Consider the following 21,608-nt stretch of genomic DNA (forward strand, 5'->3'; position numbering starts at 1 on the left):
GTGTGGCATGGCACTTCATAAAAGAGGGAAAGAGACTCCACCACCTCCCTGGGCAGCTAATTCCAATGACTGATCACTCTCTCTGTAAAGAATTTGTTTGCAATATCCAACCTAAACCTCCCCTGGCAGAGCTTAAGTCCATGCTCTCTTGTCTTACTGGTAGCTGCCTGGGAGAAGAGACCGACCTCCCCCTGGCTCCCTCCTCCTTTCAGGGAGTTGTAGAGAGTGATGAGGTCTCCCCTGAGCCTCCTATTCTCCAGACTGAACACCTCCAGCTCCCTCAGCCCTTCCTCACAGGACTTGTGCTGGATCCCTTCACAGCCTCCTTGCTCTTCTCTGGACCTGCTCCAGCACCTCAATCTCCTTCCTGAACTGAAGGGCCCAGAACTGGACACAGTACTCGAGCTGTGGCCTCACCAGGGCTGAGCACAGGGGCAGAATCCCTTCCCTGGACCTGCTGGCCACGCTGTTCCTGAGCCAGCCCAGGATGCCATTGGCCTTCTTGGCCACCTGGGCACACTGCTGGCTCATGTTCAGCTTCCTGTCAATCCAGACTCCCAGGTCCCTTTCTGCCTGGCTGCTCTCAGCCACTCGGTGCCCAGCCTGGAGCTCCCCATGGGGTTGTTGTGGCCAAAGTGCAGGACCCGGCACTTGGCCGTGTTGAACCTCATCCTGTTGGAATCAGCCCAACTCTCCAGTCTGTCCAGGTCCCTCTGCAGAGCAAATTTCCTAATTATGGACTCAACTCCCTCATCTAAATCATCAATGAAGATATCAAACAGAACTGGGCCCAGCACTGATCCCTGGGGGACACCACTGGTGAGCAGCCACCAATTGGATTAGCACCGTTCAGCACCACTCTCTGGGGCCCTCCAGCAGTTCCTAACCCAGCAGAGTGCTCCTATCTGAGCCCTGGGCTGACAGCTTTTCCAGGAGAGTGCTATGGGAGACGGTGTCAAAGGCTTGACAAAGTCAGATTAATGGAGGTTTTCTCTGCCCCTCCTATTGCCCTTGGTGTATCTGTAAAAACTTTTTGTTATCCTTAATGGAAGTGGCGAGATTGAGTCCAAATTGTGCCTTTACCTCTCAAATTTTCTTTCTACATGACCTAACTATATTCCTAAGCTCTTCCTGAGTATCCATCCCTTTTTTCCATAGTCTGTAAGTTCTCTTTTTAACCTTCCTTCAATATCTTCCTGTTCATCCAGACCGGTCATCTTTCCCTCCACCTTGCCTTTCAGCACACAGGGACAGACTGCTCCTATGAATTCAGGGCTTGCTTCTTGAAGTACACCCATCCCTCCTGGACCCCTTTGTTTTCCAGGGCTGTTTCCCAGGGTACACTCTGATTCAGTCTTCTGAAAAGGCCAAAATCTGCCCTTGAAAGAAAGAGGTCAGCCAGGACAGAAACAATTCATTCTTGTGAAATATCAAAATTCTGATTGATATGAAGTGTGCTACACCCAAGCCTATATAAACTGAAGTCAACAGCAGCTTTACCACTGACTTAAATGCATACAAGACAAGGGGAGTCTATACTACTTCACTTTGTGTAGCTTTAGAAAACAGTCCATGCAACTATGTTAACTGTAAAACCTTACAAGTCAAATAACAGCAGAGAAAGAGTGAAAATTTGAGAAACTAATGGAAAAACAGTAATGTATTTTCAACTGAGATCTGAAACAATTATGAAAGTGAAAAGGCAGTCACAGAAAACTGTTCCAGATGGAAGGAGGTGTAGAAAAAGGCAGCACTCACAACAGTGAGGAGGCTGTCTACAAGGAAAGGGTGTAGGCCTTTGCTAAACAGTGGAAACAGACGAGTTACAATAAGAAATAAGGTTTATCAAGACAGACTACAGCAAGCAAGACCACAGAATTAAAAAAAACAAACCAAAACAAAAAAACCCACAAACAAACAAACCCAAAGCAAAACAAAAAGCAATCAAACAAAAAACCAAACAAAAACCCACAAAACTCCACCAAGGATAATTTGCATGGAATGTCAAAATTAATGGGGAGTCAGTTTAATAGTCCAGAGAGAACAGCATGTACTGCACATAATTTATGTGAGTTAGCGAGGAACATATGCTGAATAGCTGGAACTGAAGCAAAAGGATGAAGATACCACAGACAAAGAAAGCTAGTTTTTCGCAGTATGTGTTTTCAGATTTATCTAAAATAAGATGTCTCCAAGAAAATAAAAGCAACTAAGACAAAGATCCCTGCCTGTTTTCCAAGCCTCTTATATTTGCAGGCAATATGCAGACCACATGAACTAGCGATACTCCCAGAACAACATACAAGATTTATACATACATTTTTACATACCTAATGGGGCTTAATTAATTTCCTACAGGGCGTTTACATACCATTTTGTTCTAATTCTACAACTGGGTAGGATAACTATCCATTTATCACACAATACATATAAATAAATATACATGAATATATATTAGTAGATATTTATCCTACAGTTGTTTGCCTTCATCAACTGAAATGACATGCACTGTAATGACAAGTGAGTTTGCTGTAGTGCATCCACTGACTGGTGACTGAAATGTTCTTTAATCTGGCAACACTTTTCTGCAGCAAGCACCAGGAAGTCACATTTCGAACAGCCTAACCCTCATTTATCTTCTGTCTTCTCCTCTCTCAGCTGCTAAGACTGCCTCTCAGCCAGCCCTTCTCTTTCACTACTTTTTTTCTTTAACTTTCTTCAGGACTGTGGGCTTTGTTTTGTTTTCTTTCATTTGTTATCTTCAGATCTATCCCAGGGCATAGACTGGGATCACAAGATCCACTCTACTTTTCCCTTCTTCCTCTTCTTCCTGTCCGGCCATTGCTTTCCTGTGGCTACCTTGGAGACAGCACCACCTCCAGGGCCAGAGAAAACAGTGCAGCTGAAACAAGGAGATGGATTTATTTACCAAAAAGAGGATTCTCTACCACAAAACCAGTATTTTGTTCCACTAGTACCTCTTTAGACATAGCAAGGACACCTTGGGAAGAACAAGAGATTAGCCTGGGGTTACTCCACAGAAAAAGGAGAAGAAGAACACCCCAATCCTTTTATTTGTAATACTTACACACTCTCCTTAAAACATTGCTTACTTTAAATGCAGCTTGATTCTTACTCATAATTATTTAGGTAATTATAACACCTTCAAAGTATTTTACCTACAGGTAATTTTGAAAAAAAAAAAATCAGAATTTTTTTTCAGGTCTACAAAGTAAATATGTCATAACTGTACAAATCATGTAGCAACAATTAGCTATTCTATGAGATGTAACTGGACATCTCATGCAAAAATATAGCACTACATTTAACTGGGGTAGGAAATTATGATCTATTTATAATTGTGCAAAAGAACAATTTAAATGCCATTTATTTCTTCTTCTACTTGAAATAATAATGAGGAGTTAAATTCCTAGAATTTTTAATGCATTTCTCTTATCTTTGAAGTCATTACAATTGTTCAGAGCCCTGTGTACTCCACTTTAACTGAAGAAACACCTAAGAATTTGTATTTAATAATACCAGATGCAAGAATGCTAACAGTGTTTTTTCTTACTAGTGTATTTTCCCTCACATAATTTCTACTGACACAAACACACACACAAAAAATAGAAATTATGCCAACAATTTACAAAAAGCCACAAAAAACCTAGCTACCTCTGGGGGAGGAGACAGCCCCACACAACATTTGATATACAAAGTAAGACTGAGCTCTAATATATAAAACTACAGCTAAATAAGTAGTTATGCCAAAACCACTATTTTGCTGGAGCACCAGGACTAAGAGCCCTCCAGTTCTCTGAAACTCTTTGTAACATGTAGAGACCTTTCATCTATCTCATCAGAAAGCCAGAATTTCCCACAGAGAACCCTTACGCTCATGCCAAAGGATGAGTTAAGCATTGGCTTAGAGAGATGTGAGGAGCTGTCAGCTCCTGTGCTTTACTTCCCGATACACGTTGGGGATCAATCAATAAAGTAGTGGACACTCTTGTTGTGCCTTGTGAAAAGCAAGAAGAGCACAAACAAAAGCAACTGCTGTTGCTGCTAGCTACAGAGCAGTAGTTTCTCTGGCAACATATTTCCTCTCAATAACATAATAGACTTCCCTGGAACCAGAGAACGCAGAACAAGTTTAAGGACTACATTAAGGTAAGGTAACCACACAAAAAGCAAAAGAGGTTTATTTTACACTTAATGAATTAATATTTATTTCTTGAACATGAACCAAAACAAACACTAAGGTGTATGTGACTAAACATATATGTACCTTCTGTGTGTTACAGTAATATGTTCAAGGCACGTAAAACTGACAAGTGTTGAAAAATAAATCCAGTGGTTAAATGGCTCACATTACACACACATGCAGTACTCCCCATAAAGTTTTCTCTGAAAGGGCATTGTCAATTGTATTTTCCTGATAAATTTTTCTTCACTAAGTAGTTCACAAAGAATGTACGGTATTTTTAAGCACCTTTACATCATATCTGGATAGTTAATTTGTACCTGAGCAAGTGACACATCAAGATTTTTAAACAAACGTGGCCTCACCATATTTCAAATGACAGGATGAGCCACCCCGAGAGGTTTCTAGGTGTGTTTTACAAGTAAGATAAAATTTTAAATAGGATAGATTTCACATTCCCTGTATAACTGCCTTCCATAAAGGTCTATGTGGGACAGGTTATTTAACACTACAGACCATTTTGAACTTTTTAACTCCTAAAAGTCCTACTAATCCAACTGGTGAATTTGTATGCACTGTAGGCTTCAGACTAACACTTGAGCCTTAAATTTGTTTCTTAGAACATCCCTCACAATATTGCTCCTTTTCCTTCTTTCCTCTTTTATCTTTTGTGTAAATCTTTACAATTCTGATCAGCTCTGTAACACTGATTAATAATTTCCAGATGCATACAAGCACCAAGATAAAGAGGGCTTCATCCCTGACTCAGTCTTTTAGAGGTACTTTGGAGTACAAAGCTTACTATTTTTAAAGAAACCCAGCAACTCTTGCATCATGACATCAAAATAATCATTAAAAAACTGTATGTGCTGCATAGATCCATAAGCAGAACCTCTCATTGTGAACTAAATCTTGAGCAGAGGCAGAAGGAAATCTGTAAGGACAGAAGTGCAATAAGTGCTTCTGCAGTTCTCTTCAGTTCAGGAAAGGTCAACACAAAACTTTGGCACTGTCACTTGTTTTCTCAAGGTGCCAGATTTAATGCTACATTTGGCTCTTCACAGTTCACTTCACACTTTTCACTCCCCTTCATTAGCACAGGGAAGTTAAAAAGAGTTATTTCCTCCCTATTGGCCATTCCACTAAGGACTTCTTACAGTCTTTCTTGCCTTCAGAGAGTTCTTAGGAAAGGAAATATACTGGGTTAGCCTTTCAAAAATTTTTAAAAATACACCCCAACAACAAAAAATGGAACAAAAAAAATAACCAAAAAAGACCAACCAAAGCAACAACCACAAGGATTTAAACAACAGCCCCTCTGTTCTCCACAGGGTGGAGAACATTGTTTCAGACAATGTTTTCAGCTATCCTTGAAGGACTGTAAGCCAACATCTCACTAGCAAAGTGTAACTATGGGTTAAACATGTTGAGCAGTGATGTCAGAGCTGTTCTCCTAGTCTGAAGTGAAAAGCACTTGTGCTTTCTTGATGCTGGAACAGGAAAATACTACTGTCCAAGTGAGCTGACCAGCTCATCATGGCAGTTTTCCATATTTAAATAGCAGAGACAAGGCTAAAAGAGGCTTCACATATGGGAAAAAATAATCAGACAATTCAGTGCAAGTGTTTTATCTGATGGTTCTCAAATCAATATGACTTTCATTCTTTTCGCCCCACCTCAGAACCATCCTTTTTCCTTAAAGGGGAGCAGATTATTTTTTTCCATATTTTTTTTCAACATAGAATAAAAATGCTTGCTTGATCACTGTTGCACATGTTATGACCTACCATGGCAAAGAAAACCTCCAAAGACCAGATTTTCAGGGCATTGACTTTGTATTTTTCATATACTTCATATATTTCAGGAAACAGACATGATATGATGACCACTTCTAGTCACAGACATGCTGATCTGCAACTCAATTATTTAACAAAGCCTGAAGTTGTCAAGAGCCATCTCTGAAATGTTTAACTGCACAGTAATTAAAATAAAGACAATTTATGACAAGTAAAGTCTGGGTCTGGAAAAGTTAAAAGGAATAAAAATGCAGGAAAAGTAATTAGAAGTAGCACAGAAAATGCAGATGCTTTAAATTCTTACTAAATTACCTGAGGCTTTAAGCAGGTAACTTTTCCATACAATAACACAGATTACAGAAAGACACATAAGTGCTTTTACCATTAGAACGGCACTCCTCCAAAAGTAATACACTTACTAAGTTGTATTTCTAATTATAAAATTATCAACAATAATTTGCTATAGAAAATATATTTTACCTTCTTGAAGCTGAACTGGTTCTGCTGAGTTTTCACCACTCATTAACACAACAAAGCCTGCAGCTGTTCGGACTGAAGCTTGCCACGTTGACAAGGCAACTGGTGGTTCTTGGCATGGGAAAAGGGCTCTGTTGTTTATTGGTGATCCCATGGTATACACACATGGCCTAGATGGTAGGAAAAGAGATCGAGGTTGGAGTTGCAATAAGAAAGACCAAATTAAGTTTTCTATCAAGAATAAAACCTACTGTTGTACTGAGGGCTTAACTTCAGCTATGTAGGTTTCAAACAACCAAACTATAATCTAAATCACTTAAAATGGGATGAAAAAAGCAAGATTACCATAATATTTTTATATAAACTAGAAAAGAATAATTTCAGTCTTTCCCCTTTTGCATAAGCTTTCCAGCTCACAAGCTCTCCAATAACTCTTAGCTGAACACATAAGACCAAAGATGACTTCTGAGTATCTTCTGAAGATGACATTGCAGGGCTTCACCCTGTGACACCTCTCTGTTATCATTAATCCCATCTCTCTGTGGAACCTGGAGGCTCATCCAAACTCAGAGCAGCCTTAAGCCTTCCTCAGTCCAAGATGCAATAAATCTTGACATTTTTTACATTTCTTCTTGCAGCAAGGTAATGCATGCTACTACCTCACCTGCCTTTCAGAATTTCAACCAGAGGACATATAATGAGAAGAAAATATTTCCTTCCTACTGGCCTCAGCTTCCTTCTCACTTTTCACATAGCCATCTTCCTTGCAGTATTGCTCATTTTATAGTTTCTTTAACACTCTCCTGGGCAGCTTCTTCATCTACTGTCCCTTTCCAATTTCAGCTGCAATATTTCATGCCAGCCAGTTTCTTATTAGCAGCTTAACCACAGCTGTGGAGGTACCAAAGTCTTGACTCCATCTATCTTGTTATTGCTAGTGCACAGATGTAAAAATTCCTGTTTTACTTCTCAGACTTGACAATTTAGTAAAGGAGGCTTCAAACTAGAGGTGCTGGGGGAAGGGATTCTCAGTCCATCCCACTGCCACCACTTTGAGTCCGTGCCAGTAATAGATGCCCTGGTCCTGGAGAAATATCAAAGTCAGCAGGAGAAAACATGAAATGCAGAATGTAATCCCAGCAGTGAGGCAGCTTCCCTGGGGGTCTAACTTATATGCCTCTGTACAAATTCAGTGGCAGAGGAAACAAACAAGAGTAGTTATGGATGTGTGCATGCTGCAGTGCTTTGGTATTGTTGGCATTAATGAGATGTGGTGGGATGGCTCCTATGACTGCAGTGTGGCAATGTGTGAATTTACGTCCTAAGCAAGGCCAGGCAGGGGACAAGAGGAGGGGACATCACCCTCTACATCAGTGACCAGCTGGAGTTTGTGGAGCTCCACACGAAGGTGGGTAAGCAGCCAACTGAGAGCTTGTAGGTCAGGATTAACGAGAAGACAGGGGCTAAGTAGTATCACAGAGGGGGTCTGCTATGGGCCACCTAACCAGGAAGATGAAGCAGATGAGGCCCTCCATAGACAGACAGGAGCAGTTCTGCATTCACAAGACCTGGTCCTCATGGGGAATTTCAACCATCCTGAAGTCTGTTGGAGTAACAATAGAGCAAGGCACCAGCAATGCATTGACGATAATTTCTTTCTTCAAGTGTTAGAGGAGCCGATGAGAAAAGGTACTATGCTGGCCCTTGTCACCAAGGATGGGCTGGTGGGTAATGTGAATCTTGGCTGCGGTGACCATGAAATGATGGAATTCAGGATCTTAGGGCAACAAGAATGGTGAACAAAAGCTCACTACTGTGGAATACAGGAAAGCAAACTTTGACCTCTTCAGGGATCTGCTTCAGCCCTGGAGAGGAGCCCAAGACAGCTGGTCAATATCCAAGGATCAGCTCCTCCAAGCTCAGGAGAAATGCATCCCAACAAACAGGAAGGCAGATAAGAATGTCAGGGACCTGAATGGATGAACAAAATGCTCCTGGGCACCCTTCAAAGTAAAAAGCAAGTCTGGAGAGGGTGGCTGCATGTACAGGTAGCCTGGGAAGAGTACAAAGAAGTTTTAGCAGCCAAGGATCATATTAGGAAAGCTAAAGGCCACATAGAATTAAATCTGGTGAGGGACATCAAATGCAACAAGACAAGTTTTTATCGTGTCTGTGATAAAACAAAGACTATGGAAAATGGTGGGTGTCCTGGAGACTTTAATGTGCTTTAGAAATAATATCAATCAACAATAATAAGTATTATGTAACTAACATTTTCCCTAAAACATTTCAGTGCTAAAATACATACAAAGGCAGTTCACAATTCTCTACAATTAAGAGTACACTCAGAATGGGAGTTAGAACTGTGGATGAAGATTGGTCAAGTAGTTAATCTTTTCTTGATAACTAAACCTTCTTTCCACTTCTCACCCATTTTAGTTCAATTTTTTATATATATACTTATTAAATTCATTATTTCAAAACAAAATGTATTAGAATATGTCAAACTCTGCTAAGAAAACAGGAATGAAACCTACAAATTCGCAATTTTGAGTGAAAACTATAAGAACATCAATTACATCAGCTATTAATTAGATATTCATACATGCATACCAAGATCACTCGGAGTCTTGACTGACAGCATACCACCAACTGAGAAATGAAGTAACATTGATCAGTGTCCTGTTCTGTTTTAGAGAAGAGCATTTATCAAATGAACTCATGATTATTTTCTTCATCCTTTTGTCTTTCTCTGGAATTTTTAATATATTTTTATTATATTTTCTTCTAACTTTAGAGCATGCCTCCAGAGTTTTTTTGCTTCCCATGATAAATAATGTTTTCTATTTAATTCACAGTAGTAATTTCTTTTTACAACACTGGTAATAGTGCAGTATTACCTTAGGACACTCACTGAAGCTGACAGTTTCCCTTGTTCTTGGTCAGGCAACACAATTCCAGCATGTAAGAACACAGGAAATAAAATTTTTATCCTGATATGGATGAGATTTTTCACCAGATTCACAAAAAGAAAAAATTACTAGCTAACCAAGTTTACATCAAAGAATAGTAACAACAAATAGTTATTTTAGACTGCTTTTGCCAAATGACACAAAATTTGCACAGAATACAGGTAAAGAAGCACACCCTGCTCTGCTAACATCAGGCTTGCACACCTGTATCTCACCTTGCCTAAACCCTTTCCGCAAAGCCTTGTTTTATCTTATTTTTTTGTGTGTGTGTTATAACACATAATTGTTTAAAACAAATGAAGTTAAACTCTTTATAAAACTGTACATAGGTTAAATTCCAATACATTGTACTAGTGCTAAATTAGAGGAAACACATTGGTAGTGGCCACACAATGCTTGTACGTTTTTACTGGCTTCACTTTTCTTTGGTATTAGAACCACATGCTAGACTACTCTGGGAAAAGCACCATATGCATATTTTGGAGCAATTTTTAAAATTCCCCTAAAAGGATACAATGTAGTGGCATTCCCCCCAGACACAATAAATGGTCTTCATTTTTAGAAAGGGATTGCAAAATATGACAGTATTTTATAAAATGAACTTTGCCACAATATATATGGGTTCTTCACATACAGAACTTGATTTTAAAAATGTAACAAGAAAGATTCTAAAGACTGTGATATGGAAACTCACTTTTAACATCCATGAGTTTATGTAATACCATACAAAAGAATGAAAATAAACTAGCTTGAGACTATCTGCTACCATCATACTCCTTGGCCCACATCAAGCCATCTTTTCCTGCTATATTACTGATAAAGTTCCATGTGTTTGTGTACAACTGCCAAGAGAACTCTCTAAAGTAAGTATAATACTTTGCAGTGAAAGGGGGAAAGAGTCAACACTAAAAGATGCTAATTATTTAGATCCTTAAAAGAAACATTCAAATGATTGAAACACACAGACAACACACAGAAGGAGTCCTATACCAACTGAGTGTTGTTAACATTAGTCTCAAAGACTTTAGTAAGGGGCAGATAGACACAGACATGTTCTGTGATCACAGTCCACTGCTCTATCTTTGCATAGAGCAAAATTCTGAATTTTCAGAACTAACGGTACTACATTGAGTTAAATTTCCTAAACTCATTCAAAAAATAACTTACTGGGAAGTGACAAAGGGAGTGGGAAGGGGAAGAGGAAGTCATGAACATGACCAAGACATTCCGGGAATTGATGCTGCTCCCAGTTTAGCAGCAGAATTACCTAACTAGCAGGTGTTCAATTAAAAGACCTCATTTATCTCCCTAGTATGAATGCCAGTGAGAAGACTCTTTACTTCTGTTATGATAACTGAAAGTTAACCATATATCTCTACTTTGGGAAGGAAAATCAAGTATTCAATTAGACCAAATTTCTTCCTCATCTTCCAACTTTATTCCTGATTTTAGGTATCATAAAGAACTAAAAGCTATTAAAATCCAGCTTTGAACATTACAGCAAAACCATTACAGTTGTAGAAGTCAAGCGGATTGTAATTTTGCTTCCACAGAGAACTTAAACTTGACGTTTTCTCTGCAGCACACTGTACTTTCACAAATGCTAATACAATGCCAATACTTGTAGTTTCAGCTTGTAGTTCATTTGCCATGATTGATAGATTAATGCGATTTAAAAAGTTGATTACGAGAGACTAAATAGGAAAAGACTGTATCTGTAAACTTATTTCAATTTTGATGTAAGACTAGTTGTGAAGCAATTCTAGTAAATATCATGTATACTGGTCTTTATGCTGTATGATCAGTTGTGTAAGCCAGGAAGGAAAAGAACACAAGGTATTAAAATGAAAATAACCTGTTAAGAATACCTTCTTTCCCAGAAGTTATACCTCCTTATCCTCTGCACACACTTATTCCAATACACAGCAATTATTGACTCACACTCAGAATGAGCAAATGCAGTCACTTAGGCCTGAAGTCTGCAAGCCCATTAGGGTTTCTTGAGCAACAAGTCCGTCTGTTCTCTCACAGGACAGCAATAGGATTCAAAACAAGGATGAAATTATAACATTGGAAGAGAATGCTCATCTTCACAGTTACAGGGTTCTCTATTCTTGTACCTATCTTTAAAATGAATTTGTAAAAAGCTTTCAGCTAATAGTAACATACCTGCCACTTTGGTCTGTAGTCCATGTAACAGATCTCCCCTCTGGTTTGGTTTTGTACCATATTCTTATTGCATGAGGAAAGTCTACTGGAGTCTGAATTCCTGGTTTCCTTATCTCCAAGCTCCAAGTGCCAGTAGTAAATGGCAGCTCTCCACAGCCAGGTGCCTGGCTGCAGCGAGTAAAATAGCATAGCTGTTCCTTCCAGCAATCTGCAGGTAAAGTCACAAGTTCATGTACAATTTGATTCCTGGTATTTCCCATATCCTTTGAAACATCATTTAGCTTGGCAGAGCTTGTGAATTTTTCAATGCCTGATACAGCAGCAACATCTACCTCCTCAACCTTCAGCACAGACAAATCACAGCAGTCTAATACCAGCAGAAAATCCTTGTTCCCATGATTCTCTGTATCACAGTAGTCCTTTGAACTAGAAATCCCAGAAGCCTGTTCCTTGTTGCTATGGTTACCATTTTTATCAAAGGGATCTTCTTCACCTTGACCACAGACAGCTAAATCATTATATTCCATTTTAGATGAGCAGGCACTCACACTTGCCAGAAGGGTGTGACAGGGTTCAGATGCCCTTATTTTACAGGTTTCATCAAAGTGGGACTGGCAGCCTTCTTTGCCAGTACTGCTGGTTTTCTTGTACTGACTCCCAGTCTCAAAGAATAAAACTATGATGCCTTCAACAACTTTACTTTTAAAATCCATGTCCAAGTCCAATACATAGTGCTTTACAAGCATGTAGCTAGTGTTAGCCATTAAGGGCAAGTCATCCTTCATGGGGTCTAGTTGTGTCTCCATGTTCCAGTCTACTGGGCAAGTTTTACAAAGCATTTGGCATTTCTTACAGATGATGTTTCCAAAGAGAGCAAGGATATTCAGCCTCCCAGTGCAAAAAATAAGTTTGATTAGTATTGCAGTATTAGAATTATCTGGAGTTCCTCCACTTCTCTCATCCTATAAGAAAAAACCAAACAAACAAATCAGATCATTGTTTCTCAACAATTTCTGAGATACATTACATATGAAAGTTATTTAAAGTCCAGTTATCTTTATAAAAATAGGACATCTAAAGAGTGATTGTGTCTCCACAGAATGTTATAAAGTAGTCACTACAGGATCTGTTGTCATGAGCCACTGGCTTTATTTTTCAAGGAAGATCTCAAGTGAAAGTACTTCTAGACAGCTTTTACAAACAGAAAAAAACAACTGTACTGTAGGCCTTCTGTTGAACAATAATCCTTTAGAAAATATTATTGGTTATGCAATATGTAATTTAATTCATTACTTCACTGCTTGTTTTTAAAGTTGCTGCATTTATTTCAAATATATTGCCTCAAAACATAGTGATAATTTTTCCAATGTAGTACTAAGCAACAAGAGTAAGCCTAAATCACTTTATATGTCCTAAAGTTTTAAAGTTGTAATTTCACATATACAATGCATCTCTGCAGATTAATATTCTTTTCACAGCTGCTCTCATATCAGAAACTTCAAGTAAATTACGAGAAGATTTACTATGAGTTTAATTTACTATGAGTTCATTCTAAGTATTCCTTTGAGATTACTCACAAAGATTTTTCAACTCTATAGTTAAATATTTAAGGTAAATTATTACATCTTGCTTAGACATATGGTTTAGTGGTAGACCTAGCAGTGTGCTAGCTTAATGGTTGGATTTTATGATCTTAAAGCTCTTTGCCAACCAAAATGAGTCCATGATTCTATCTTAATAGCTAGAAAACCATTAACACTGAGGATAATGACATCTTATAGAAAACAAAAGGTCTTCTGACTGGAAAATATGTAAAGACATAAAGAAGCACAGAAATATTAAAATTATCAACACTTGTTACAACAACAGGCACAATTTCACCACAGAAAATTAACTGTCAAGCACTTGAGCTAAAGTCACGTACTTGCAGCTTTGCAATGTCCTTTTTTGTCTACTTTCTAGATTAAAACCAAAATTCAGAAGAAGAAGCAACTGTTAAGACATCATCTACCTGTTCTTTTCCAAGGCTTTTGAAACAGTACCCCACAGCCTCCTCCTTGATAAACTGACTCAGCATGGCCTGAACCAGTGGTTTGTGCAATGGGTGGGGAATTGGTTGACAGACCATACTCAGGGGGTGATAGTAAATAGTTCATCCTCCAATGGCAAATGCATCATGAGGGGAGTCCCCTAAGGATCAATATTGGGCCTGGTGCTGTTAAACAGCTTCATAATAGACCTGGATTATGGGATCAAGAGCACCCTATGAAGTTCACTGATGACACCAAGATGAGTAGAGAGGTTGACACCCCAGAAGAGAGCGCCACCCTCCAAGTTGACTTTGACAGACTGGAGAAGTGGACTAGCAGGAACTTCATGAAGTTCAATGCAGAGAAGTGCAAGGTCTTGCATCTGATAACACATAACCCAGGAGTGCAGTTCAGACTGAGATCCACTTGGCTAGAGAGCAGCCCTGTGGGAAGGGACCTGGAGGTCTTGATGGACAAGAGGCTCAACATGAGTAAACAGTGTGCTGCAGCAGCAAAGAAAGCCAAAGAAAGGATGCTGGGTTGCACTGAAAGCCACCAGCAGCAGAGACAAAGAAGTCATCATCCTGCTCTACTCGGTGCTTGTGACTCCACACCTCCAGTATTGCATCCAGCCATGGTCCCCGCTGTACAAAGAACAGCCTGGAGAGGATCCAGAGAAGAGCCACAAGGCTGACAGAGGACTAGAGCACCTGCCATACAAGGAGAGGCTGAGAAAACTGGGTCTGTTCAGCCTTCAGAAGTGAAGAGACCTTATGATTTTGGGAGACCTTATGATTTTGAGTACATCATGAGACAGTACATACACGGAGACTCCCTGTTTGAAAGGAGTCACATGGACAAGACAAGGGGCAATGGGCACAAGTTGCTCCTGGCAAGATTCTAATTGAACCTAAGAGAATTTTTCACTAAGAGGACAGTCAGACATTGGGATGGTCTCCCTAGGGAAGTGGTGGATTCCCCCACTTCAGAAAGCTCGACAGGGTGCTGAGACATATCATATAAACAATAATATTAGAAGAGTTGGACCAGATGATCCTTAAGGTCCCTTCCAACCTGAAATTCTATGAATCTATGATATGAAATATAGTTCTTTCCCTGCATGTTCAGTGACAACTTCATGATAGGCAGCTAAGTCCCTTTTTAAGTGCCTTAGGTGAACAAAGTTTCACAGACTTATCATGGACCTTAGTCTCCAAAGTCAGTTTCTGTGGAGTTCTCAAAGTCAGCACAACGGTGGTTCAAGGGTTGGACTCGATGATCTCTGAGGTCCCTTCCAACCCAGCCAATTCTATGAAAGGAGAATCCACACCCCTACCACACTACTTCTGTAAGAATCCAGGACTTCTGATCAAGCTAGCATCAGCAATTGAAAGACTCAAGCCAAGAAATTATCTATCTTGTTCCCTTCATCCAAGGAACAGAAAACATAAAAACCATTTCCTTTGATGAAACAGCTCTTATAGGGATATCTTTGAAGACCACCTAAGAAAAGTCTTTCACTTTTATATCAATCCTCTTGTACTTTTGCAAACATACCAGGGCACCTTCAGAAGGCCCCCTTTCAATGAACTATCCCAGTAAATTCAGAAATGTGAAGACTGCCCACAGGAGACATTCATTGCATCTTTTCAACTGCATACAGTAAACATGACTCTGTTCTCTGATTTTTCCCAATTTTTTCCTCCAAATCTAATAATTTTCTTGGTTGTCATGTTAACTATTTTTAGTGCTATCAAACATATTTACAATAAAACACTTTGCATCGTGTCCTCCCTTAGCTTACCATCAGTGTACTTTCAGATTTTATCATTGTATCAGGAACCCAGAGCTTCTGCAGAGTCCCAGTTATTTCAGTGTGGTTACCCAAGGACTCCTTATCTGTGCAGATATATGTGAAATGTTAATCTGTGTTCTGCCAGCTTAACTAACCCCCAAAACTTGACCAAAGAAACCAAACCAACCAACAGAAAACAACAGAAGAAAGCGAAGAATTAAGCACTGGATTATTGATTAAGTATTGGATCCTAATGTGATCTTGCTCTCTACTTAAGTCAGTGTGAAAAATAGTACAGAAGTGGAACTAAAATATTTAGGAAGACATATAGGAAAGTCTGAGGGAAGACTCAGCAAACCTCAGCTTAGAGAATGAGTAGTGTCTATAAAGAGCACCAGGCTGTTGCAATCCTGTCCTTATGTTGACACCAAACTACGAATAACACGAGAGCAACCAAGGGTTCCAAAAGCTGTGACACCAGCAAACCAGCTATGAAACCTGTGTATATCATTGTGGACTGGATGTAATGTTATCTTGATTTTTTTCTGACAGGTTAGCCAAGTATTTGTGGTAGAGAAAAGAAATAAAGTGACTTGGTGGTGAAAAAAACGAACACTGGAGTGGCATTCAAGAATCACGGTTTTGCATAAATGCTTAGATTTTCTCATTTGAAAACCAAGCAAAATAAAATATTGATACATATTATAAAATGTGAGTACTACACTAACAATAAATATTCATGGTATACTACTAAGAAGTATTTATATCCCTGTTTTTCTGTGTTCCATTTGAAAGATGTGATCAATTTCTTACCTCAAAAGTCTAATTACACTAAATTCTCAGCTACTACGATGAGGAGCACTTCTGCTTAATATAAATAATAAAGTTGCAGTTTAGTGCCTACAAACCCACATTTATTTTGTACTTAAGAGGACTGTCACATTTATTTCACTTTAATTAACATAGAAGAATAAAAGGTGACAGACAAAAATAAGAAAACAAACAAAAAACCAAAACCAAAACAAAACCCACCACAATTAACTGAAGCATCATAAAAAAATTAAATTCTATACATTTATATACTCTCTGCTACGAGGTCAAGGAAACTAGAAATGCACAAGACATGTATAGAGGTAGTCAGACTACTAAACCTTCCCTGGTGCAATATCAGGGCATTTCCTATAGTCCTATCCCTTTTTACTTGGGAGAACGGGCCAAAACCCACCTCACTAAAGCTTTCTTTCAGGTAGCTGTGGAGAGCAATAAGCTCTCCCCTCAGCCTCCTCTTCTCCAGCCTCCTCTACACATTCCCAGTTCCCTCAGCTGCTCACCACAGGACTTGTTCTCCAGACCCTTTACCAGCTTGTTTGCCCTTCTCTGGACACTCCAGCACCTCAACGTCCTTGAGAGGACCTTAGAACCGAACACAGCACTTCAGGTGCAGCCTCACCAGTGTTAACCAAAATCCTAAGGTAAATCAACAGGAGTTGCAATTTACGCAAATTTTCAAGTCAAGCCTAGGCATACGAAAGCAGGACCCTTCCCTGCTGCTTTGCTGAAGTAAGATCCTTGCTGTCCGTGGAAGTTCTCTGTAGATATCCAAGCTTTGCATTTGCAACTTGTACACCTTCTACTACTGCTTCCCAAAATATGCTGCTGTGAGTTACTGTTCCTGGGATTTGATCTGACAAGTTCTTCGCTACCTTGTGTACACATCAAGGTCTGTCATCACAGAGAACATACTAGTGCAATTATTTCTTACATCTTTTTTTGAGATATTTCTCTTAAAGAACACTGTCTTCTGTAACACTTATTGTGATATTCTGTCCATACAGTTATCTAGGGTTTTGTTATTGTTGTTGTTGTTTGGGATATTTTTTTTTGTTAAAAGTAATGCATTTCACCTGGCTGAACGCGTTAATGCATTACTGTCTGAATTTTAATAACGAAAACAAGCTAGGAAGTGTAATGCTACTACAAACCCTTGACAATCACTTTACAAACCTTGTTTTGTGTCATATTTCTTGTGCTCACAAAGATTTAACAAGTTACAATTACTTTTAAAGACAGACCTAACATTCAATGCACCTTCCTTACCAAATGCACTTTGCAAGTCATAAAAATATATGGCAAGCTAATTGTTTGGTTATGTTTAAATATTTTAGAAGACAGATGTCTGCAAAAGAATAAACAATAACAATACCAGATGGTGGCCAACATGAATAGAGTTACTCTTGATCACCTGTGCATAATAGAGTTGCATAAAAGGCACAAAGAATAGGAAGTAGGGGAAAAGTGATCCTTCACAGAATGCTAGTTGTGTAACACTGTTTTTTCCACTTGCTATAGAATGTATTGGCCTGAATTATAATCATACACTCTGAAAGCAAACCTGAGAAAGGAGCTTCCAGGCAAAACAAAACACAATTGCAAAGTAGACAAGATCAGAGAATAAATTTCCTAAAAATATTTATACTGAAAAAATTATTCTTTATGGTAAGAAATACACAGCAATGCAGTTTTGGCATTACAGTTAAATGGAAAAGGAAATTAAGAAGAAGCAGAAGGTAAGAATTTGGAAACACAATCCCGTCCTACAGATGAAAGTGCAGAAGAAAAAAAAACGTGCACCTAAACTGCCACAGGAATATAGTCTTTACAAACAGTATGCTAAGGAAGTGAGAATAATTGTTACACAAACTAATTCAGTTCAACATGCAAATAAATAGCCTATTAAAACTAGGACGACAAATTACGATACTTGATACTGATGTTCAATTATTCCAGGAAGCTGTTATTTTCAATTGCTAACAACTATTATGCTCTAACACTAATAAACAACATAAGAAAATCAGAAAACCATCAGAACTTGCTAGGAGGTCCGTAACAGGCAGTATTAGGTAGAATCAGATGAAAGGCTTAAGAACTTAAAAAGAAAACAAAAAAAAAATTCCAAAAAATCCAAATAAAAACCCCAACAACCCAACTACAACAAAAACCCAACCTTGAAAAACAGGGAAGATACATCATCAGAGATGACCTCATAATATAATGGCACAGGCCAGAAATGTAGTTTCCAGAATGCAGTGCATCACCTACTCCCTTTCCAAGCACACACTATTCCTTTGCACTCGTGCTAGATGAGCCAGTGATGGGCTGCCTTACATCTCTGATACACAGCAGTGAAAGGTACATGCAAAATGCAGTCATCTAAGATATGTCCTCATGACAAATGAAGGACTATGCTAAACATACTACTGTATAAGAACACACAAGGTATTTCAGAGCACAATTTTTATGGATTTCCAAAATCTCAGAACACAAAAATGAATGAAAGAGAAGGCTGTGTGAGAGAAGATTGTCACAGGAATTTATCTTCAACCAAACCAGGCAGCTGGAACCTCTGCCAAACCCTGGAAAATTCCCAACTTAAAGCTGTTCCAAATAGTAGAGTATGTCAACTGGATAATCCCTTAAAAAACATACCCATATATTTTATTGTGCAGTATCAGAGCTGCACAAGCTTACATAGAAATGCTGACTCAGGTGGAAGGTATTGATCCCCAGTGTAGGCACCATTTCTATCTCACCTTTTCTTTTTCAGACAGGGCACAAACTCATTCCATAAAATAACAGCAAATCAAGGCAATTAAATAGAAATGTGCAGAAATAGTGTTTCCTAGACAACTAGGGACAGTCAGACAAACCCCACCAGTCCACATAAGGTTTATTTGAAGATACTTCTTGCAGCTGCCAGTTCTGCCAGCATCACATCCTTTGAACAGGAGTGAACAGAAACAGGAATCTCCATGCACACTCATTCCAGACCATAGTCCATGCACCTGAACTGGTAATTCAGGCTAATATTCTGAGCTGCACACACGGATCTCTGAAGCACAGACACCACCTCATTTACATTCTGTACTCACAATATTCTTTAAAAGGTGTAGAAGTATTCTAGTACCACAGGTTTTTCCTACATGCTACTGGCAGATATCCAAATACTACACATTTAAACAACACCAGCTTCTTAATAATTACAGGAGGTTTATAACTAATTCCCTTTTGACTGCTTTCAAGGAAGCTTCTTTCAAATCCAATTTTAAATATTTTTCACATAATGTAAGACCCTAAGATAGATCTTACAAAGAAGTCAGTTTTGAACATCAGCACCAATATCAGTTTTAATCTTTAAGTATCAAATAATATGTATACACACTTTCCATTAATTTCAAGCTATTTTTATTCCACATACTAAGTACCTAAGCCATCTTAAGCTTTTTTAAGGCAGGAGTAAGTTCTTCTATAGACGAAAATAAGGCTTAAGCAAACAGAATCATTTGCTACTGCTATACTACTGTAAACTAATCCATACCAAACAGTTTGCCCATCTCACTCTGAGTCACAAGAAAACCAGTACACATCATAATGAAGCTTTGATATGAAAGGTAATTCAAGCAGTAATATCCCATGACAAAGCAATCAGTGCCTTTCCAGAAGCATCCTTTTAAGTCTGGAAACTACAGAAATGAACATAACGAAGACCTTCCACAGCAACTATAAGTTAGCAGCAGTGCAAGTTGCTTCCCATGAGCTGAAGTTTTGAGTGAACCAAAGAAGCTGAGAACCAGCCGAACTAAGAAACACCAAGAAAATCCAAGTACCTTTCTGCCCTCAAACAGCCATTCCTAAGAAAAGCACATAATTAACCCAAGAGACAGAACTTTAACTTCCTGTTGGCCAATAACCTAGGAAGAGCATCCTGATACTGCCCATAAACTCTCTTCAGACTGCTACTTTGTATTACAGTAGTGAGCACACACCTTTGTTTAAAAGAAGACCAGATCTATGCACATAAAAACATTTTACAAATCTCTGCCCACAAGTCTACAATTTAAATGTGTATAGAAAACCCACTATGTAAGGATGGAATTTCTTGGCTTGTACAAGATGATGTCAAGATGGACATGACTGTGGGCATCCAGCTATACCTCACCCTTCTTTAACTGGGGCATTGGACTAGATGATCTCTAATGGTCCCTTTCAACCACAGTGATTATGTTGTGAGCCTGAACATCATTAAAGGGGTACAGAATTACCATGGATTTTATTTCCACTCAAGATACAAAAGGAATGGCTTGTGTGTGTTCAGTTCTCAGGAGAAGGAGTGTGTAAATGGAAAAATGCTCACACATAGGAAGTTTCCAAGTAAAACCTGACTGTGCTTATCTCAATAGAGCTGTCAAGTTGTAAATACCACTTACAACGTGAAATAACAGTTTTCTTAAGGATAGAGTTAGAAAACCAGTCTTCTCTTTCCAATGTTGACATTGGCAAGCCACTTCAGTCAACCAACCTGACCTTTGTGAAACTAAGCATTATCCAGAGTAAAGGACCTAACAAAACTGAGCTGATGTCCTCAGATGAATTGCAATATGCCATTTTTTATGAAATGAGTTTCACTTATACGATTGCAAGTATTAAAGAGCAAATGAGAGGAAGAAGCTTGTTAGCTTCGCGAAGCTTGAGCAGGATTACATTTCAAGGTCTTTCAGGATATTATACCGTAAACTGAATGCCTACAAGAGGGCACCGATTCAGGCTGCGTAAGCACTCTGAAAAAAAGATGCCGGCTGCCCAACCCCGACTATTTTTCATTCTGACCACAGTACCCTGGGCGGCAGTTCACTCCCTACGAGCCTGTAGCTTGTGCGCTGTAGCTTCCACCAGGGGCTCGGACGGGGCTTGGCGGCTCGGCCCGCCTGCGCAGGTGGGAAGCGCTGGAGAACAGGAGAAGCCGGGGAGCCCCCCGAACGCGGCCCAACACCTCACGCTCCCTGCGCCCGCAGCGGGACTTCGTGCAAGGGAGCCCACGGACAAGGAAGGCTCACAAGAGCAGCCAACACCGGCGGCCGATAACACCGCCACCTCGCCGGCTCCCGGCGCCACAGTGTGCTTGAGGAGTCCTGCGCAGCGGCGGGGAGAGGGGGGATGGGGAGGGTGCGGCGGGACGAGCGGTCGGTACCGGACCCCTCCCCTTCCAGCCCCGCCGGGCGCCTGAGGGGCCGCGAACCGCTGCGGCGTTACCTGCCGGGATGGCGCCCAGACCCCGCCGCCTACCCAAGCCTGCCGCGGCGCTGCTTGATGACCTCATACAACCGGCAC

At 39.6% G+C, this 21,608-nt stretch overlaps 1 protein-coding gene across 1 annotated transcript in view; it reads right to left on the bottom strand.

Moving 5' to 3' along the window:
• AOPEP (aminopeptidase O (putative)) overlaps positions 1-21,576 on the bottom strand; it is a 171,684-nt gene extending 150,108 nt beyond the window's left edge. The window contains exons 1-3 of the mRNA XM_030467251.1: positions 21,531-21,576; positions 11,619-12,580; positions 6,481-6,647 (exon numbers count right to left, since the gene is read on the bottom strand). Of these exons, the coding sequence (XP_030323111.1) occupies positions 6,481-6,647; positions 11,619-12,457 (1,006 nt within the window). The 5' untranslated portion in view covers positions 12,458-12,580; positions 21,531-21,576. The remainder of the gene's footprint in view (positions 1-6,480; positions 6,648-11,618; positions 12,581-21,530) is intronic.
• Positions 21,577-21,608: the final 32 nt, after the last annotated feature.

This window comes from Calypte anna, chromosome Z (genome assembly GCF_003957555.1).
Source record: "Calypte anna isolate BGI_N300 chromosome Z, bCalAnn1_v1.p, whole genome shotgun sequence".
NCBI lineage: Eukaryota > Metazoa > Chordata > Aves > Apodiformes > Trochilidae > Calypte > Calypte anna.